The sequence below is a fragment of the Podarcis liolepis genome, assembly GCF_965112155.1.
Source record: "Podarcis liolepis genome assembly, chromosome: 13".
Classification (NCBI taxonomy): Eukaryota; Metazoa; Chordata; class Lepidosauria; order Squamata; family Lacertidae; genus Podarcis; species Podarcis liolepis.
Window position 1 is genome coordinate 7,395,040 of NC_139573.1, and position 16,246 is coordinate 7,411,285.

Consider the following 16,246-nt stretch of genomic DNA (forward strand, 5'->3'; position numbering starts at 1 on the left):
TGGGCGGTATGGGAAGAGAGGAAGCGCGGCCATGTTGGTTATGGGCGATATGGGAAAAGAGGAAGCGCGGCCACGTTGGTTATGGGCGATGTGGGAAGAGAGGAAGCGAAGCGCGGCCATGTTGGTTATGGGCGGTATGGGAAGAGAGGAAGCGCGGCCATGTTGGTTATGGGCGATATGGGAAAAGAGGAAGCGCGGCCACGTTGGTTATGGGCGATGTGGGAAGAGAGGAAGCGAAGCGCGGCCATGTTGGTTATGGGCAATGTGGGAAAAGAGGAAGCACGGCCATGTTGGTTATGGGCGATGTGGGAAAAGAGGAAGCGCGGCCATGTTGGTTATGGGCGATGTGGGAAGAGAGCAGGCGCGTTCATGTTGGTTATAGGCGATGTGGGAAAAGAGGAAGCGCGGCCATGTTGATTATGGGCGATGTGGGAAAAGAGGAAGCGCGGCCATGTTGGTTATGGGCGATGTGGGAAAAGAGGAAGCGCGTTCATGTTGGTTAATCTTCGCTGATTGGTACAGAGCTTAGTCAAGTTTAGCACGTGTTTAATTTTACATTATTTTCAGAATAATTCTATAATGCTTAATTTAAATACGCGCGCACAGATTTAAGCAGTTTATACAAAACAATACTCAATTCAAATACCAATAAAAAAGTTAAAAACAAGTTGACGTCAAACTGATCAAAACAGAAATAAAACCTGCAGTCTCAAAAGAAATACATTTCATAAAACCTCATTTTAAATTTACGTTTTACAAAATCACACTGTTGTTATGATTATGATTATGATTATGATTATGATTATCATCTCAATTTATTGCCCACTGTAATCCCAGGTCCGATGGTGATTTCACACGGGTGCTCTGGAAAAGACCTCATACTGTATTTGCTAATAGCATTACAGTATTTGTTAGCAGCAGTGCTGAGCGGGAAGCCGCGTTTTGCAACAAATTCCAATGAGGAACCGGGTGCATTCATCGGAAAGGTCACAGGAGGGCAGCAGAGAGCAAGGTGTGGAGGAGCCCCTTTGATCTTGACACTTTCATGCAGTTTTCTAAAACCTTGTTGTCCTCTTCACATTCTGCAGAGATGGGAAAAGATGGACATAGAAAAACTCTTTTAGACTTAGGGACCTGGCACCCAAGTCCCGGGGGCCCCACAGCAGAATTAAAGCTGCCCCTTTTTCTTGTTCCCTTTAAAAACAATCTCACCCCCTTCTTCTTCTTTAGTTATATACATAACCCCCTTTTTCTTATTAATACATTATCAATCATTATTCATCCATTTTATACACTTCTTATTCATTTCTTACTCATTTTTCTTTATTATTATTACCCATTAATTCACTTAATTTTTAAAAAATTCTCATTAAAGAATCTTATTTTACTTCTTTTTTCTTTGCCCCTTTCATCCCTATTTTATCTTTTAGATCTCACCACTTCAACATTTTGAATTATTATTATTATTTTAAGTATCTACTTCTCCACCCCCTCCTTCCCCCTTTCCCCCCCGATTTACTTACTATTATGGTTCCCCCCCCTGTCTTTTCTGAATAAACAAACAAATGAATAAGAATACTATATATGCATATGGGGGGTGGGTTATTGGGTTGTTTTTATTTTTATTTCATATGTTATGGTTTTATATTTTGATTTTGTCCTGTGACAACCGCCCTGAGACCTCTGGGTATAGGGTGGTATATAAATTCTAATAATAATAATAATAATAATAATAATAATAATAATAATAATAATAATAATATATTCCCCCACCAATTTTCAAAAGGACTTTCCCCTCTTTTCTTTTTCTTTCCCTTTTCTTTTCTGTCTTCTCCTTTATCTCACACTCTAACTTGAATCACTACCACAACTTTTGATTTTTAAATATAATTACATTAGCCTTTAATTTTTTTAAAACTCTTATCTGTGAACTCCCAATCTCATCTCCCACCCTTAATTTGACTCCACCCCCTCATGTGTGTGCATGGATGTGTGTGTACAAGTCAGTCTATCTGTAAAAAGCCTCCTACTGCCCTCATGTGGACCTAACCACTTACTACAAGTGTCTTAAAAAGCGGGTGGTGTTGTGGTCTAAACCACTGAGCCTAGGGCTTGCTGATTGGAAGGAAGGTCGGCGGTTTGAATCCCCGCAACGGGGTGAGCTCCTGTTGCTCGGTCCCTGCTCCTGCCCACCTAGCAGTTCGGAAGCACGTCAAAGTGCAAGTAGATAAATAGGTACCACTCCAGCGGGACGGTAAACGGCATTTCCGTGCGCTGCTCCGGTTCGCCAGAAGCGGCTTAGTCATGCTGGCCACATGACCCGGAAGCTGTATGCCGGCTCCCTTGGCCAATAAAGCAAGACGAGCACCGCAACCCCTGAGTCGGCCACGACTGGACCTAACGGTCAGGGGTCCCTTTACCTTTACAAGTGTCTTAACATCAAACCATGTTAATTTGCATCCCAGGTTGTTGCACGCAGGTACTGCTTGTGGGGCATTTGGTTGGCCATGTGGAGAACAGGTTGTTATACCAAATGAGCCACCATTTTCTTAAGTTCTCTTTCTCTATATTGAAGACTCAGGGAATGATAGAATGATGGAGTTGGAAGGGACCCAGGGGTCTCATGGAACTTTGAAGTGTCAGGCATAGCCCTACTGGCTTTAGCCCAAACGTAGCAGAGTTTTCCTGCACAGCGAAGAAGCTAGTTGAGGTGGTAATGACTAGTCAGCTAGACTCAGAATAACTATTTACAGGATTTATTAAAAGGAAAAATAAAACCAGCAGAGTTTCTGCATACAAAACAAAGCAAATAAATCCTTTCTTTCTCTCTCTCTCTCTCATAACCATACACAGCACTTTTACTCCTAACACACCTAACACCAAACTGTGCTAGCATTTCTAGATAACAGAGTTGAGTGCTGGTCTTTAACCAATCAGAGTAAGTAGTTTCTAGGTCAAGCAGACCTTGGCTTTCTGCCAAGAGTAAATTGACACTGCCTTGAGTTAATTGTGTGAAGCCAGAATCTGCAAGTTCCCACAAAATCAATTAACAGAAACTGAACACCCCCTCACAGATTCTGCTGGACAATTAACATCAAATAACACCTATGTAGGAGATTATTTTTCCAGCAAACCTAAACCCTTGCACATTTGCTTGTTCTTTATCTTTGCCAATGGTTTAGTTAATACATCTGCTACATTTTCTTCACTTGATACATAAGTACATGTGATTATATTGTCTTGTACACAGCAACGTACATTTTGGTATTTTACAGAGATATGTTTGGAACGCGATTTGAAACCCTCTGTTTTACTTAAGGTTATACAAGCTTGATTATCAATGTAAACTTGTACTGGTTCTCCACAATTCACATTTAAATCTGTTAACAAATGCTTGAAATAAATCACCTCGTTGCACAATTCACTCAATGCAGCGTACTCTGATTCCGTTGATGACACACTTACAACGTCTTGCTTGCGTGACCGCCAGCTGATTAAAGCTCCACCGACCATTATGACTAGTCCTGTGACAGATTTTCTATCTGGCAAATTTCCCCAGTCACTATCACAGTAGCAACTCAACATTTCGTCCTCGGAAGAATTTAATTGTAACATATAGCCAATTGTCTGTTTGAGGTATCTCAGAACTTGTTTTACCCCTTTCCAGGCATTTAGTGTGGGTTTTGAGACCAATCTACTTAATATGCCTACTGCGTAGCTAATATCAGGTCTGGACCACTGTGCTAGATACAATAAACTTCCAATTACAGAGTGATATACATCAGGATGTTCAAATTCAGGACTCTCATCTATATGAAGTGTTTTTATGAAACCTGGATCCATAGGCACCGCTGCCCCTTTGCAATCCTGCATCCTGTATGTAGTCAGTAGTTGTTTAACTTTGTTCTGCTGACTAATTAGGCAGCTGCCATCTTGGGCCCAGCACACTTCCAACCCTAGATATGTCCTAACCGGCCCTAAGTCCTTCACTTTGAACTTACTGGACAATTGCTTGGCAAACCTTTTAGTTTGTTTATCTGTTTTGCAGGCATACAATACATCATCTACATAAATCAGACAAAACTCTTGATCACTGCCTGTACCACGTACATAAACACAATTGTCAGCTGTACTCTGCTTGAAACCAAATGACACTAAGGCCTCATGGAAACACTTGTTCCAAGATCTTGCAGCCTGTTTGAGACCATATAGAGCTTTGTTTAATTTTAACACTCTATTGGAACCTGTCTCATAACCAGGCGGTTCGGCTAGATACAGGTCTTCTGATATTGATGCATGTAAATATGCAGTCTGGATATCAAAATGGTTTAACAGGAGTTTTCTCTTTGCTCCAAGCGTTAAAATCAGCCTTACACTGTCCCCCTTAGCAGTAGGGGAAAAAGTTTCGTCATAATCTTTTCCAGGCCTCTGAGAATATCCTTGAGCCACTAAACGAGCTTTGTATTTGTACTCTCCTGTCACCAGAGGTTTAAGTTTGTACACCCACCTGCAGCCTACAATCTTTGCCCCCTCAGGCGCTGCTACTGGTGTAAAAACCTTGTGCTCATTCAAAGAGGACATCTCTTCCTCCATTGCCTGTTTCCAGAGCTCTGCCTCCTCTTTTGGTAACTTTAACACCTCCTGAAAACTCTTGGGTTCTGCAATTACACTAAACACATTTGCAGTATCTGGAGAAAAACGCACCGGAGGCACTCCTTTGTTTTGTCTTTTAGATCTTCTGGGAGAAAATTTTTCTTCTGACCCACTTTCCTCCTCAGAACTACGACCTCTCTTTTGTTGCTTAGCAACTGGTCTCTGGCTAACTCCACTTTCTTGAGAGCTCTTATCTGAACTTTCCTCCCCCTCAGACTCTGACTCTCTGTGTCTACCTTCAGAGTCATGAAGCTCCTGGGAAGGTTCAAACCAAACCTCAGTATTGGCATGTAGTCTCTCCCAGCCACTATGTTCACAAAAACTGGCATTCCTGGAGATCACAATGCCATTTGTCCCTTCAGCAAAACGGAAACCTTTTCCCAGCTCCTGGTAACCCACAAACACTAACTGTTTGGTCTTAGGATCTCCCTTCTTTCTCATTTGTTTCGGAATTAATACCCAGGCTTTTGATCAAAACACATGCAAATGGTCAATTTTAGGTTTTTTCTGAAACAATTTAAAGTATGGGGTTGTACCTATTGTTTGATGAAAGAGCCTATTTTGGAGATAACACGCGGTGAGCATGCTCTCCCCCCAATAAGACATGGGCAAATCAGCATCATCAAGCATGGCAAACATCATATTTTGTAAAGATCTGTTTTTTCGTTCTGCAACGCCATTCTCCTCTGGGGAAAAAACGTTCGTTTTTCTATGCCCAATGCCACGCTTTTGTAACCAATCTCTAAAGGCATTTGACATAAATTCGCCACCTCTGTCTGTCTGAATCCTTCTGAGTTTAATGGACAGAAACCTTTCCACAGATGCCACCCAGCCTTTAAACTTAGTGAACACGTCACCCTTATTCTTCATGGGAAAAACCCAAGAGTAACGCGTGGCGTCATCCACAATTGTTAGTGAAAAACGCGCTCCACCCCTGCTTACAGCAAATGGACCAATTACGTCCATGTGAACCAGCTGTAGCGGTGACTCACTAACTCTGTCACTTCTGGGGTAAGAGACTCTGTGGGTTTTAACCTTTTTACAAACATTACAATCAAGGTACTTGTTACAACTCTTTAAATTACCCCCATCAGCCAATTCAGACATTTTTAGTACACTTTTCCAGCAAGCATGCCCCATTTTCCTATGCAATAAGTGCACACAGTTGTCATGTATAGCTTTGTTATTCACTGCAGGCTGAGATTTACTGACTACTGCTGCAACTTGAGATCCTGCTTTAAGCCAAAACAAGCCTCCCTCTGACTTAGCAGTGCCTAAAATCTCACCAGCCTTCTTAATAATGCAACTGTCTCCTTCAAAATACACTTTAAACCCAGCTTTTAGCAAACAATCTACAGACATCAGATTGCTCCTTAATGAAGGCACACAAAGTACATTTTGCAGGCATTCACGAAGACAAGGAACAAAAACTGCACCCCCCGAAATCACTTCGGAAGTACTTCCGTCTGCTAGAGCCACCTGGCTGCGCTGTGCTGAGTTCTTGGAAACAAACAATTCATCTGAATTTACGATGTGGCGAGACGCTCCCGAATCGACCACCCAGACCGCTTGTTTCTCATCAGCAATCTTGACCTTGGCGGTCACCAGCTGAGCCGACTGTTTTTGTTTGAAGAATTTCTTTTTACGCTGCTGCTGCTGCTGATCTCGTCTCTGCTCCTGCACCGGCAACTGAGACTTGACCAACTCCAGACATTGTCGTTTTAGATGCGCTGAAGACCCACATCGGAAACAACGCCTAACAGCAAACGCTGACTCCTCACCAGCACGCTGCTTTTGCTTCACCTCTGGCACGGCATGAGAACTCCTTCCAAACCGCCCACCAGTAGAAGCCTCTGCAGCCAACGACCTTTCTTGCCTCTTCTGCCATTCTTCAATCAAACGCCCAGTAACGTAACTGACTGATAAATCATGCTCCTGTATGCCTTCTAGAGACAAAACTAAATTATCCCAGCTTTCCGGGAGAGAACTCAAAATAATAGCCACCTTCTCCTGCTGGTCTAATGCACAGTCTCTTTCCTGTAGCGCAGCAAACTTTAACTGTAAACTGTGTAGGTGTTCCTGCATTGTAACCCCAGGCTGTAACATTGCCTTGTACAATGCCTTGCGAATGAACAGCTTGGAAACCGCTGTCTCACGCACATGGAGTTCTTTAAGTGCTTGCCACACACCTCTAGCTGTCTTGATTCCCCTCACATAGGGCAACTGGGAATCTTCCAGCCCCAAGACAATTGTGGCCCTTGCTCTTTGGTCTTTATCGAGGTCTTCATCATCAGGCTTCGTAGGAAACTTACTCACCACTTGCCAGAGACGATCCCTCTGCAGCACTGCCTGCATGCGTTCCGACCACAGCAAGTAATTGGAGTCATTCAGACGCTCAAAAGCCATCTGAATTGGTTGTGAGGCCATCTTGAGAGCGATGTCCCTGGAACCCGGAACCAGCTACTCACGACCACCGAGAGAGAAAACAGGAACCACAGCACCCAGCACTCACACGCTGCAGCTGTTGTCCTTGTGTCTACTGCGTCACCAGCTCACGACAGTCAGGAACCAGCCAGTGTTCATCTGCTGCACCAACAGGAACAACAACTTCTGGAACTACTGGAACCAACACCGTTGATGCTGACACCACCACAACTCAGGCTGGCAGCACAATGCCCATAACCTCATGGAACTTTGAAGTGTCAGGCATAGCCCTACTGGCTTTAGCCCAAACGTAGCAGAGTTTTCCTGCACAGCGAAGAAGCTAGTTGAGGTGGTAATGACTAGTCAGCTAGACTCAGAATAACTATTTACAGGATTTATTAAAAGGAAAAATAAAACCAGCAGAGTTTCTGCATACAAAACAAAGCAAATAAATCCTTTCTTTCTCTCTCTCTCTCTCATAACCATACACAGCACTTTTACTCCTAACACACCTAACACCAAACTGTGCTAGCATTTCTAGATAACAGAGTTGAGTGCTGGTCGTTAACCAATCAGAGTAAGTAGTTTCTAGGTCAAGCAGACCTTGGCTTTCTGCCAAGAGTAAATTGACACTGCCTTGAGTTAATTGTGTGAAGCCAGAATCTGCAAGTTCCCACAAAATCAATTAACAGAAACTGAACAGGGTCTTCTAGTCCAACCCCCCTGCTAAACAGACATCTCAGCTAAATTGCTGAAAAAAATTGTGGCAAATAGTTCCACTTTTTTGCTGGTTTTTTTGCCAGTTCCAGGGACACCGGAAGGTGTGCTATAGCTTACCCACTGTAGCACAATTTAACTTCTTAAAAAAGGAACGAAATAGACTTTTCTATTTTTGTGTGTGATGTCCTTCAGAGAGAGGCCACACCTGCATATCAGAAACTGCTCTCAGTTTCCTATCTTGAACCAATATGCTTATGTCCCATTGTCAGGGAACTGATATTGAGGCATCCAATCATAGCCTGCATTTTTATCAAGGCTTATAGTTTGATTAGGGTCTGTATTTTAAAATGAGCTTAAAGATTTTCAAATGAAGACCAGCTGCCTAAGTACTTTGGCAAGATGTTTATCCTCCTGGACAAGGGGGCCCCCTGATTTATAGCAGAAAACAATTCTCAAAGTCGTAAAAAGGGAATTACATGCTGAGACCAAGGTTACACAGACCCTACATAATTAAGAGTTTGGTAAATAGTAAAATAAAACCATGTGCCTCCATTAAACTTGAAGCATATCTTCCTAAGGTTAAAGGCCAAGAGTAAATGGAAAAGAAAACAACTGGCTGAGAAGGGAAGTGTAAATAGAAGAGGAGGCTTTTATTTTGAGGCTGTAAACTGGTCCATCCTTTCCTTTGAGAAGGCTTATTCTTCTAAAAAGCTATCTATGATAATGTATGAAATATACTGCCTTAAATGTAATTATGCAAAGGATCTAGAAAGAAAGAAATGTTAAATTCTTATTTCATAGAGTCATATTGCTGTAGGGGACCAGAGGGGCAGATGAGCCCAGCCCCCTGCCAGACAGGAGACGCCATCCAAGCAGTCCTGATATATGGTTGTCAGGCCATTGTTTAAAGACCTCCAAAAAAGAGATCTTTCATGATGATGCATGAGAATGTGAACCCAAGATCCCTGACATCTGTCTAAGATAAAAATTTAAAACTATTAATCATCTGTTTTGGAGGGCAATAGGGCAAGGAGGGCAAGAGGTGAGCTGGTAATTAAGGTTCCTTGTTGAGACAAATGTAAGATATATGACTACTTATTTGTCATTTATAGATAGAAGAATATATAGCTTTTTGTATCCCATAAAAGGCAATAGGAAATGGGTGTATCTTTTAGGATTGGTTATAGCAATCAGCCAATAGGAAATTCAACCAGGCTGATTGGACAGAGGCAGCCAAAGGAGGAGCAAGGGGCCTGGGCTGAGGGAATATAAGTGCTGGCCATAATGACAGGAGACCAGGCCAGAGCTTGGTAACCATATACCACTGTGCCTCTCATTTATTTGTCTGACAAATAAATTATTATTTTAATTTCTGTATTGCTGCGTTGAATATTTTATTCCAGCTAAGCGTTAACCACAAGCAGGGTGCTACAATATCAACTCAGAGGCGAGAGATGGAAGGGCAGTTGTGTTATAGGGAGCATTTGAAAATCTTGTGAAGCAGTTCTTCCTCCGGCGAGGAGGAAAGCCCACCTCCAGTGGAGAAGAGGTGCAGGGACCAGAGAATGCTAGGGAAAGCCTCAACACTGAGCCTGAGCAAACCGGAGAGGCAGGAAGTACGCCCCTGCCAGCGTCCATTCTGCGCAGTAGGCTTCGGCGCAGGGAAGGGCAGAAAAGGTTGGGTAAATATACTCGGAGTCGAGTGTGGATTTCATGCTCTTTATTCAGCTCATAGTATTGAGGAATGAAAGTTCCCCCAAAATATCTGCTTTGTATACATTATTTACACAATGGGCCGCACGTGATTGGCTAATTCTGGGATTCTCCTGTAGGCCAATCAGGTTGCGGATTCACTTCCACCTGGAGCTGGGTTGGGTGGCTCCTGCGGACCAATCATACTGTTGCATTGTTCTAGGACCAATCAGACTGCTGCATTCTGAATCCTATTGTTCTAGGACCAATCAGACTGCTGCCTTTTGAATCCTATTCAACTCAGTACATAACATTGGGGGTGACGTGACTTTTATGCTGGGGGAGGTACAAAGACCAACCACTCCCAGATTCTGCTAGCGATTGAGCCAGACATGAATTTACGACGCTCTTCACTGTAAATAGTTTGCACCAAGAATAAAGCCTGGAAAAGACAGGTCAGAGTCTTGCCTGTTTACTCTCAAGCAACCACACCAGCATCAGACACCCATGATATAGAAAGAAACATGGAATGGGCCTGACTTAATTCATTAATTAATCTCAATTCATTAATTAACCCCCTTTTATAGATTACCGGTAGTTAAATGAATGGTGTTCACAGCAAATGCTGCTTTTAGTATCCTCAGATATGAACCAGACGCATCCTTGTATTAGTTTAGGTTTTGATAACAACTTTTACCCAGATACTTTTTTTATATATATTTGATGTTTGTTTATATTTGATGTAGTTTCATTTTGGCAGTAGGCTATCCTGAATCAAAATTATAGCAGAAGTTGATTTAGCCCATGATTTATCAAATGAATTTATGTCGTGGCCTGAAGCAGATTGTGGCATTGGACTAAAGGGAGGCCCTCAAGGGGCTTGTGGGTGTTGATGGGAAACTGTGCTAGAGATAGATAAAGCAAAAGTCTTAAGTAATGTTGCAGAAGCCTCTTTGCTCTTTTCATCACCAGACACTAAAAGGAGAGCTGAGTATGAGCATGTTGTATGGAGGGAAGATACTGTGAAGCATATGACAGGATATTGGACTTGAGCCCAGTGGAATGTGACCCAGATTCAAATATGAACTCAAGGGCATCCTGATCAAATTTGCAGATGACACCAAACTGGGAGGGGTGGCTAACACCCCAGAGGACACGATCACACTTCAAAACGACCTTGACAGATTAGAGAACTGGGCCAAAACAAACAAGATGAATTTTAACAGGGAGAAATGTAAAGTATTGCACTTGGGCAAAAAAAAAATGAGAGGCACAAATACAAGATGGGTGACACCTGGCTTGAGAGCAGTACATGTGAAAAGGATCTAGGAGTCTTGGTTGACCACAAACTTGACATGAGCCAACAGTGTGACGCGGCAGCTAAAAAAGCCAATGCAATTCTGGGCTGCATCAATAGGAGTATAGCATCTAGATCAAGGGAAGTAATAGTGCCACTGTATTCTGCTCTGGTCAGACCTCACCTGGAGTACTGTGTCCAGTTCTGGGCACCACAATTCAAGAAGGACACTGACAAACTGGAACGTGTCCAGAGGAGGGCAACCAAAATGGTCAAAGGCCTGGAAACGATGCCTTATGAGGAACGGCTAAGGGAGCTGGGCATGTTTAGCCTGGAGAAGAGGAGGTTAAGGGGTGATATGATAGCCATGTTCAAATATATAAAAGGATGTCACATAGAGGAGGGAGAAAGGTTGTTTTCTGCTGCTCCAGAGAAGCGGACACGGAGCAATGGATCCAAACTACAAGAAAGAAGATTCCACCTAAACATTCGGAAGAACTGCCTGACAGAGCTGTTCGACAGTGGGATTTGCTGCCAAGGAGTGTGGTGGAGTCTCCTACTTTGGAGGTCTTTAAGCATAGGCTTGACAACCATATGTCAGGAGTGCTCTGATGGTGTTTCCTGCTTGGCAGGGGGTTGGACTCAATGGCCCTTGTGGTCTCTTCCAACTCTATGATTCTATGATTCTATGAAACTCTCCAGTGGCTGTTCTAAGGATTACATGGGATGGCCACATATACAGTGGTACCTCAGGATGCGAACGGGATCCATCCCGGAGCCCCGTTCACATCCTGAGCAGAACGCAACCCACGTTTGCACGTGCACGGGTTGCGATTCGCTGCTACTGCGCATGATGTCATTTTGAGCGTCTGCGCATGCGTGAGTGGCGAAACCTGGAAGTAGCCCGTTTCATTACTTCCAGGTTGCCGTGGAACGCAACCTGAAGCATATTTAACCCGAGGTATGACTGTATACAGAACCCGGAATTCTGCAACCCCCAACTTGGATACAACTGGTGGTTTATCATTTTTCTTTATTATTAAATTCAAATCCCACCTTTTCACCAAAGAGTTGAAGGTGGCACAGATACGCCCTCCAAGCCTCCTGATTTTCCAGGGACAGTCCTAGAATTATGAAAGCCACCCCAGTTTCTGATTTGATCCTGGAATGTCCCAATTTCTCCCCACCAGTGCCGAGTTCGGTGAGGAGATTGCACACGTCCCGAATGAGTGAGGGAGCATCGCGTTGCCTCTCCATGGCTTCTCATAGAGCGCAGGCAAGGAGGAGGAGAAACTGCCACCAGCAAGTCCCAGCCTCATGTGATGTGTCAGCTCTGAGGGGAGACAGAAGGCCGGGACATCCTGTGTGGGACGAAAGGGGGAGTGGAGCAGAGCGCATTGAGTCTTGACTTTTTTTTTTTTTTTAAAAAAAATGTTTTTGCATCCGCGTTTGATCTTGCTCCTTTCGGAATTTTATTTATTGGTGCGTGTGTCTTTTTCTTGTTAAATCTACCACAAAGGATAAAATCACATTAGAAAAACACCAAATACATAAGCAAAATAAAAATGAAAATAACCTTATAATCTGGCCAGAACACGTTTTAGAAGGGCATTGGATAGCAAACAACCAATGATCAGGTTAAAGAGGAACATTTCTGCCTGGTGCCTTAATGTGTATAATGGAGGGCCATTAACAACACAAGAAAACTCCTTTCCCGCCTGTCCTGAGCTGTGAACAGAGGCAGGGATTTCAGGTGAGGGGGTGGGGTGTTAGAGGGGACAGGAAAAGGCAGTTTTTGAGCAAGGTTCCCTGGGAAGAAGCGGCAGGAGAGGAGCTGAGCTCCATCTTGGGCAGGAAGGCTGAAGGATGCCTGCACTGCTGCCCCATGAAATGACCATGCTGTAAGATTTGCACTCCCACCATGCAAACTGAAGGTGTAAATAGGTGAATAAACCATGAGTTTGACCAAACTGCGGGAGGAAGTGGAAGACAGGAGTGCCTGGCATGCTCTGGTCCACTGGGTCACAAAGAGTTGGACACGACTAAACGACTAAACAACAACAACAATAGTCTTTACTGCATTTTTTATTCCTCCAAAGGGACACAGACCCTGTGTCAGTGCCAGGGACCCCATGGACTCTTGCCCTCACTTGGCAAAGAGAAGGACAGGCATTCAACTTTTGTAACACTATTTTAGGTCACACCATAGATTTGTATAACAGCATTACAATATTGGCTGTTTTATTTTCAGTTCTTTTCCTAATGTGGCTGCAGGGATCTGTTTAAAATGAAGGGGTTCCCAGCAACCAGTCTTCTTAACCCCAATCCGGTTCTTCAAGCTGCAATGCATGGAGTCAGGACACAGGATGTGGGCTTGTATACAGGGGTGCCATCTTGGCCTCAGGATTGTGGGTGCCCACAGCCGTAACATGGAGGTGCAACATCACACGCACACTCCTACACATAGTGCTCATTGACTTTGTGGGTGCCCAGTCCCTGCAAATTACATTATTGTGGGTGCCCAAGCACCCACGGCCCCCTGAAGTTGACGCCTATCCTTGTATATTTCCTTCTCATTCTTGCTGGTGCTATTGTGATACACCACACAGGGCCATACCCATGTATTTTTACAGGTTTCCAATTAGCGTCATTTTTTGGATTTGAGCCAGAACACAATTCTGCCATATTTGTCAGTGAGAAGATGGGAAGGAGGAGATTTCTGCAATTTTTCAGCAGGAGGGAAATGCCAATGAAATGGAGGATCTTGCTGGCTGTAGCGGAAGCAGACGGGTTACCAGCTGGCTGCAGAATCTACACAGAAGTGGGCTTTTGTGCTACACTGGTGGATGGCCGTGGCCTGTGAACATGGCTCTAGAGCAGAACTTGGTTCAAAGGACAGCAGCCAGGTGAAGACAAACAGGATTGAAGTGACACTCTGGGGGTCATGGAAAGCAGGGCAGGGAACATTGCAGTATCACATGCTGCTGATTGTGGCATCTGCCAGAGGGCAGGCGAAGAGGAGGAGAGATTGCCACCAGCAAGGCCCAGCCCTGTGTGGGATGCGCCAGCTCTGAGGGGCAGGCGGAGGGTAGGGCCGGCCTGGGTGGGACGAAAGGGGGACTGGAGCAGGTTTAATCTTGCCCCTTTCTTAAAAACATATTTATTGGTTTGTGTTGAAGCCTTAGTTTAGGGGGGATTCATTTGCCCGCTTGCCCAGGACCGAGAAGAGCAAAAGAGCACCAAAGAAGCAACTTCCTCTTCAGAGAAAAGAGTTTATTGAGATCTGCGCAGAGGCTGCCAGTGGAATCACTTCCAAAGACTGACCGCAAATACATGGCATTTGGCAGGCATTCTTATACTGAAGGTACACCTTTCCCTTCACCAATCACCACACGCCTACCAAGCATTTTACCTTAATGGGATAATCACGTTAAGCAAGTTCCTCACCTATTTCCTTGTCTTATTTGGTAAGCCTTTTCCTTGTGCCTACGTGGCTTCTCATCTACTTGACCAGTGTCATAAACCAAACCTGTTTAAGCAATCTATATTGGAATCTAAAGCCAAAGCTGCTCAGGCAATCTATATTGCAATCTATCACAAGCCAAACCTGTTTAAGCAATCTATATTGTGACAGGGCTAAATCCTCCCTTCCTTCAGTGTGTGTTTACCAAAGAATAAAATAGAACAAAATGGGGACAAAGGTTTTTTGTCAGGGCGGTGGAGGGACTGTGTGCGCGATGTCCAGTGACTGCTTAAAATCACATGATCCAACTTTGAGTGTATTGTTATAGATTTAGTGGTGGCATAGCTGTCAACTTTTCCCTTTTCTTGAGAGGAATCCTATTCGGAATAAGGGAATTTCCCTTAAAAAAACGGAAACGTTGACAGCTATGAGTGGTGGAGATCCTCCTAAACCCAAGAAATGAAGAAATGTTAGGATCCTGGCACCATTTCCCTTCTCTCTTTATGTTTTGGGGTGGGGGGAGTATGAGAGAAAAGGAGAGGCAAAAGCTATTAAGTTTAAACATAACTGATGGACAACAATTGGTATTGGTGTATTCAAGTTGTTGCAAAGGTTGGGTTTGAAAAATAATATTGGCTTAAAACCTCCCGTATCTTATAGTGTAACCTCTGCATTAGCTATTTGTTGTTGTTGTTTATGTGCCTTGATGATGGAGTCCGGCACGCTTTCCTGCGCCACACTGGACTCCCGTGCGTAGCTCACTGTCAGCGTCCTTCAGCAGAGTCTCCGCAGCGGAAGAAAACTGTTGCAATGTGTGTGTAGTAAATCAGACTGCACGCAGGCTTTCTTGCTTATCTCCAACAGTCTTTAATCGTGTAGAAAAACATCATAAATCAGCCCGGCGAAAGAGCACACATCTTTCGCCTCTCGGTCAAAACCGAAAGAGAACTCACACACGGAGAACGTTCCCGTATGTGAACATAACCACGCCTCAGAATGTGAGACGTCACTCAGAACTGTTTAACCCTGTAAGTTCTGATTCTCTTCACAGTTTAGTCATGTCCAACTCTTCGTGACCCCATGGACCAGAGCACGCCAGGCACTCCTGTCTTCCACTTCCTCCCGCAGTTTGGTCAAACTCATATTGGTAGCTTCGAAAACACCCTAAATTAGCTATTTAGGGAGGTCTTGAAATGTGTGGACTGGGCCACCAGGGCAAGTGTCTGAACCTTCATCTGATAGGAAATGTTTTGCAGGAGTGGGCAACAGATAAAAAATGTGACATTGAGGAGGATCGTATGGCGGAGGGAGTGAGAGTGAGAAATGTCCTTATTTTCAAATGAGGAATGTTGGAGAGTATGCATACAGTGTACTCTGCCTCCCCATTTTATCCTCAAAAAACCCTGGTGAGGTGGGTTATGTGGATAGACAGTGACTAGCCAAAAGCATTCTAGTGAACTTCATGGTTATGTGCTAAACACACTTTGCTTCTACAATAATCAAACTTCAACACGATTTGGCAGGGAGATTAATCCGTTCCCCACTTCTTTCCAGAACCCACCCACCACCTCAATCAAGTGATCACATCAAGAGATATCTGCAGGTTTGCTCACTTTTATTCAGCCTTAGGCTACCTAATTACATGGATATTATTGAATCTGGGATAGGCTGAGGAGGGAAAACTGAGATAGGTTGAGAAAGGGGTGTGCATCACTTTTCACAATGGGATTTCTCCTCAGGCCTCTGGGTGGGCTCCTCGATGCCTGCTGTGTGGGTAAACGTACAGGAATATGAAGTGCCGTTGTTCCAGTCAAAGTAGGGGACTACCACCTGGCTGAAGGCCAAGAGGGAATCCTTGATGCTGCCCTTCAAGACTCGGGGATTCACATGGTGACCTTCAAGGAGGGCATTCTTCACCCACTGGACAGAAATTTCACTTGCATTGAGCCCTATGACCATGCCGGTGAGGATTGTCTGTGCTTGCTGAAGGCTTCTTT

General features: G+C 44.1%; 2 protein-coding genes across 3 annotated transcripts in view; both read right to left on the reverse strand.

Moving 5' to 3' along the window:
• Positions 1-746: 746 nt before the first annotated feature.
• Positions 747-16,246, reverse strand: part of LOC310691323 (uncharacterized protein) — a 29,147-nt gene continuing 13,647 nt past the window's right edge. Inside the window, exon 4 of one of the 2 annotated variants that reach the window (XM_083471061.1) lies at positions 747-1,082. In XM_083471061.1, the coding sequence (XP_083327187.1) occupies positions 988-1,082 (95 nt within the window). In that variant the 3' untranslated portion in view covers positions 747-987. The remainder of the gene's footprint in view (positions 1,083-16,246) is intronic. The other variant, XM_083471062.1, reaches the window with a different exon arrangement.
• The window catches only part of LOC310691326 (uncharacterized protein), a 68,470-nt gene continuing 68,067 nt past the window's right edge, over positions 15,844-16,246 (reverse strand). Inside the window, exon 6 of the mRNA XM_083471064.1 lies at positions 15,844-15,933. The gene's annotated coding sequence lies outside the window, so the exon portion shown is untranslated. The remainder of the gene's footprint in view (positions 15,934-16,246) is intronic.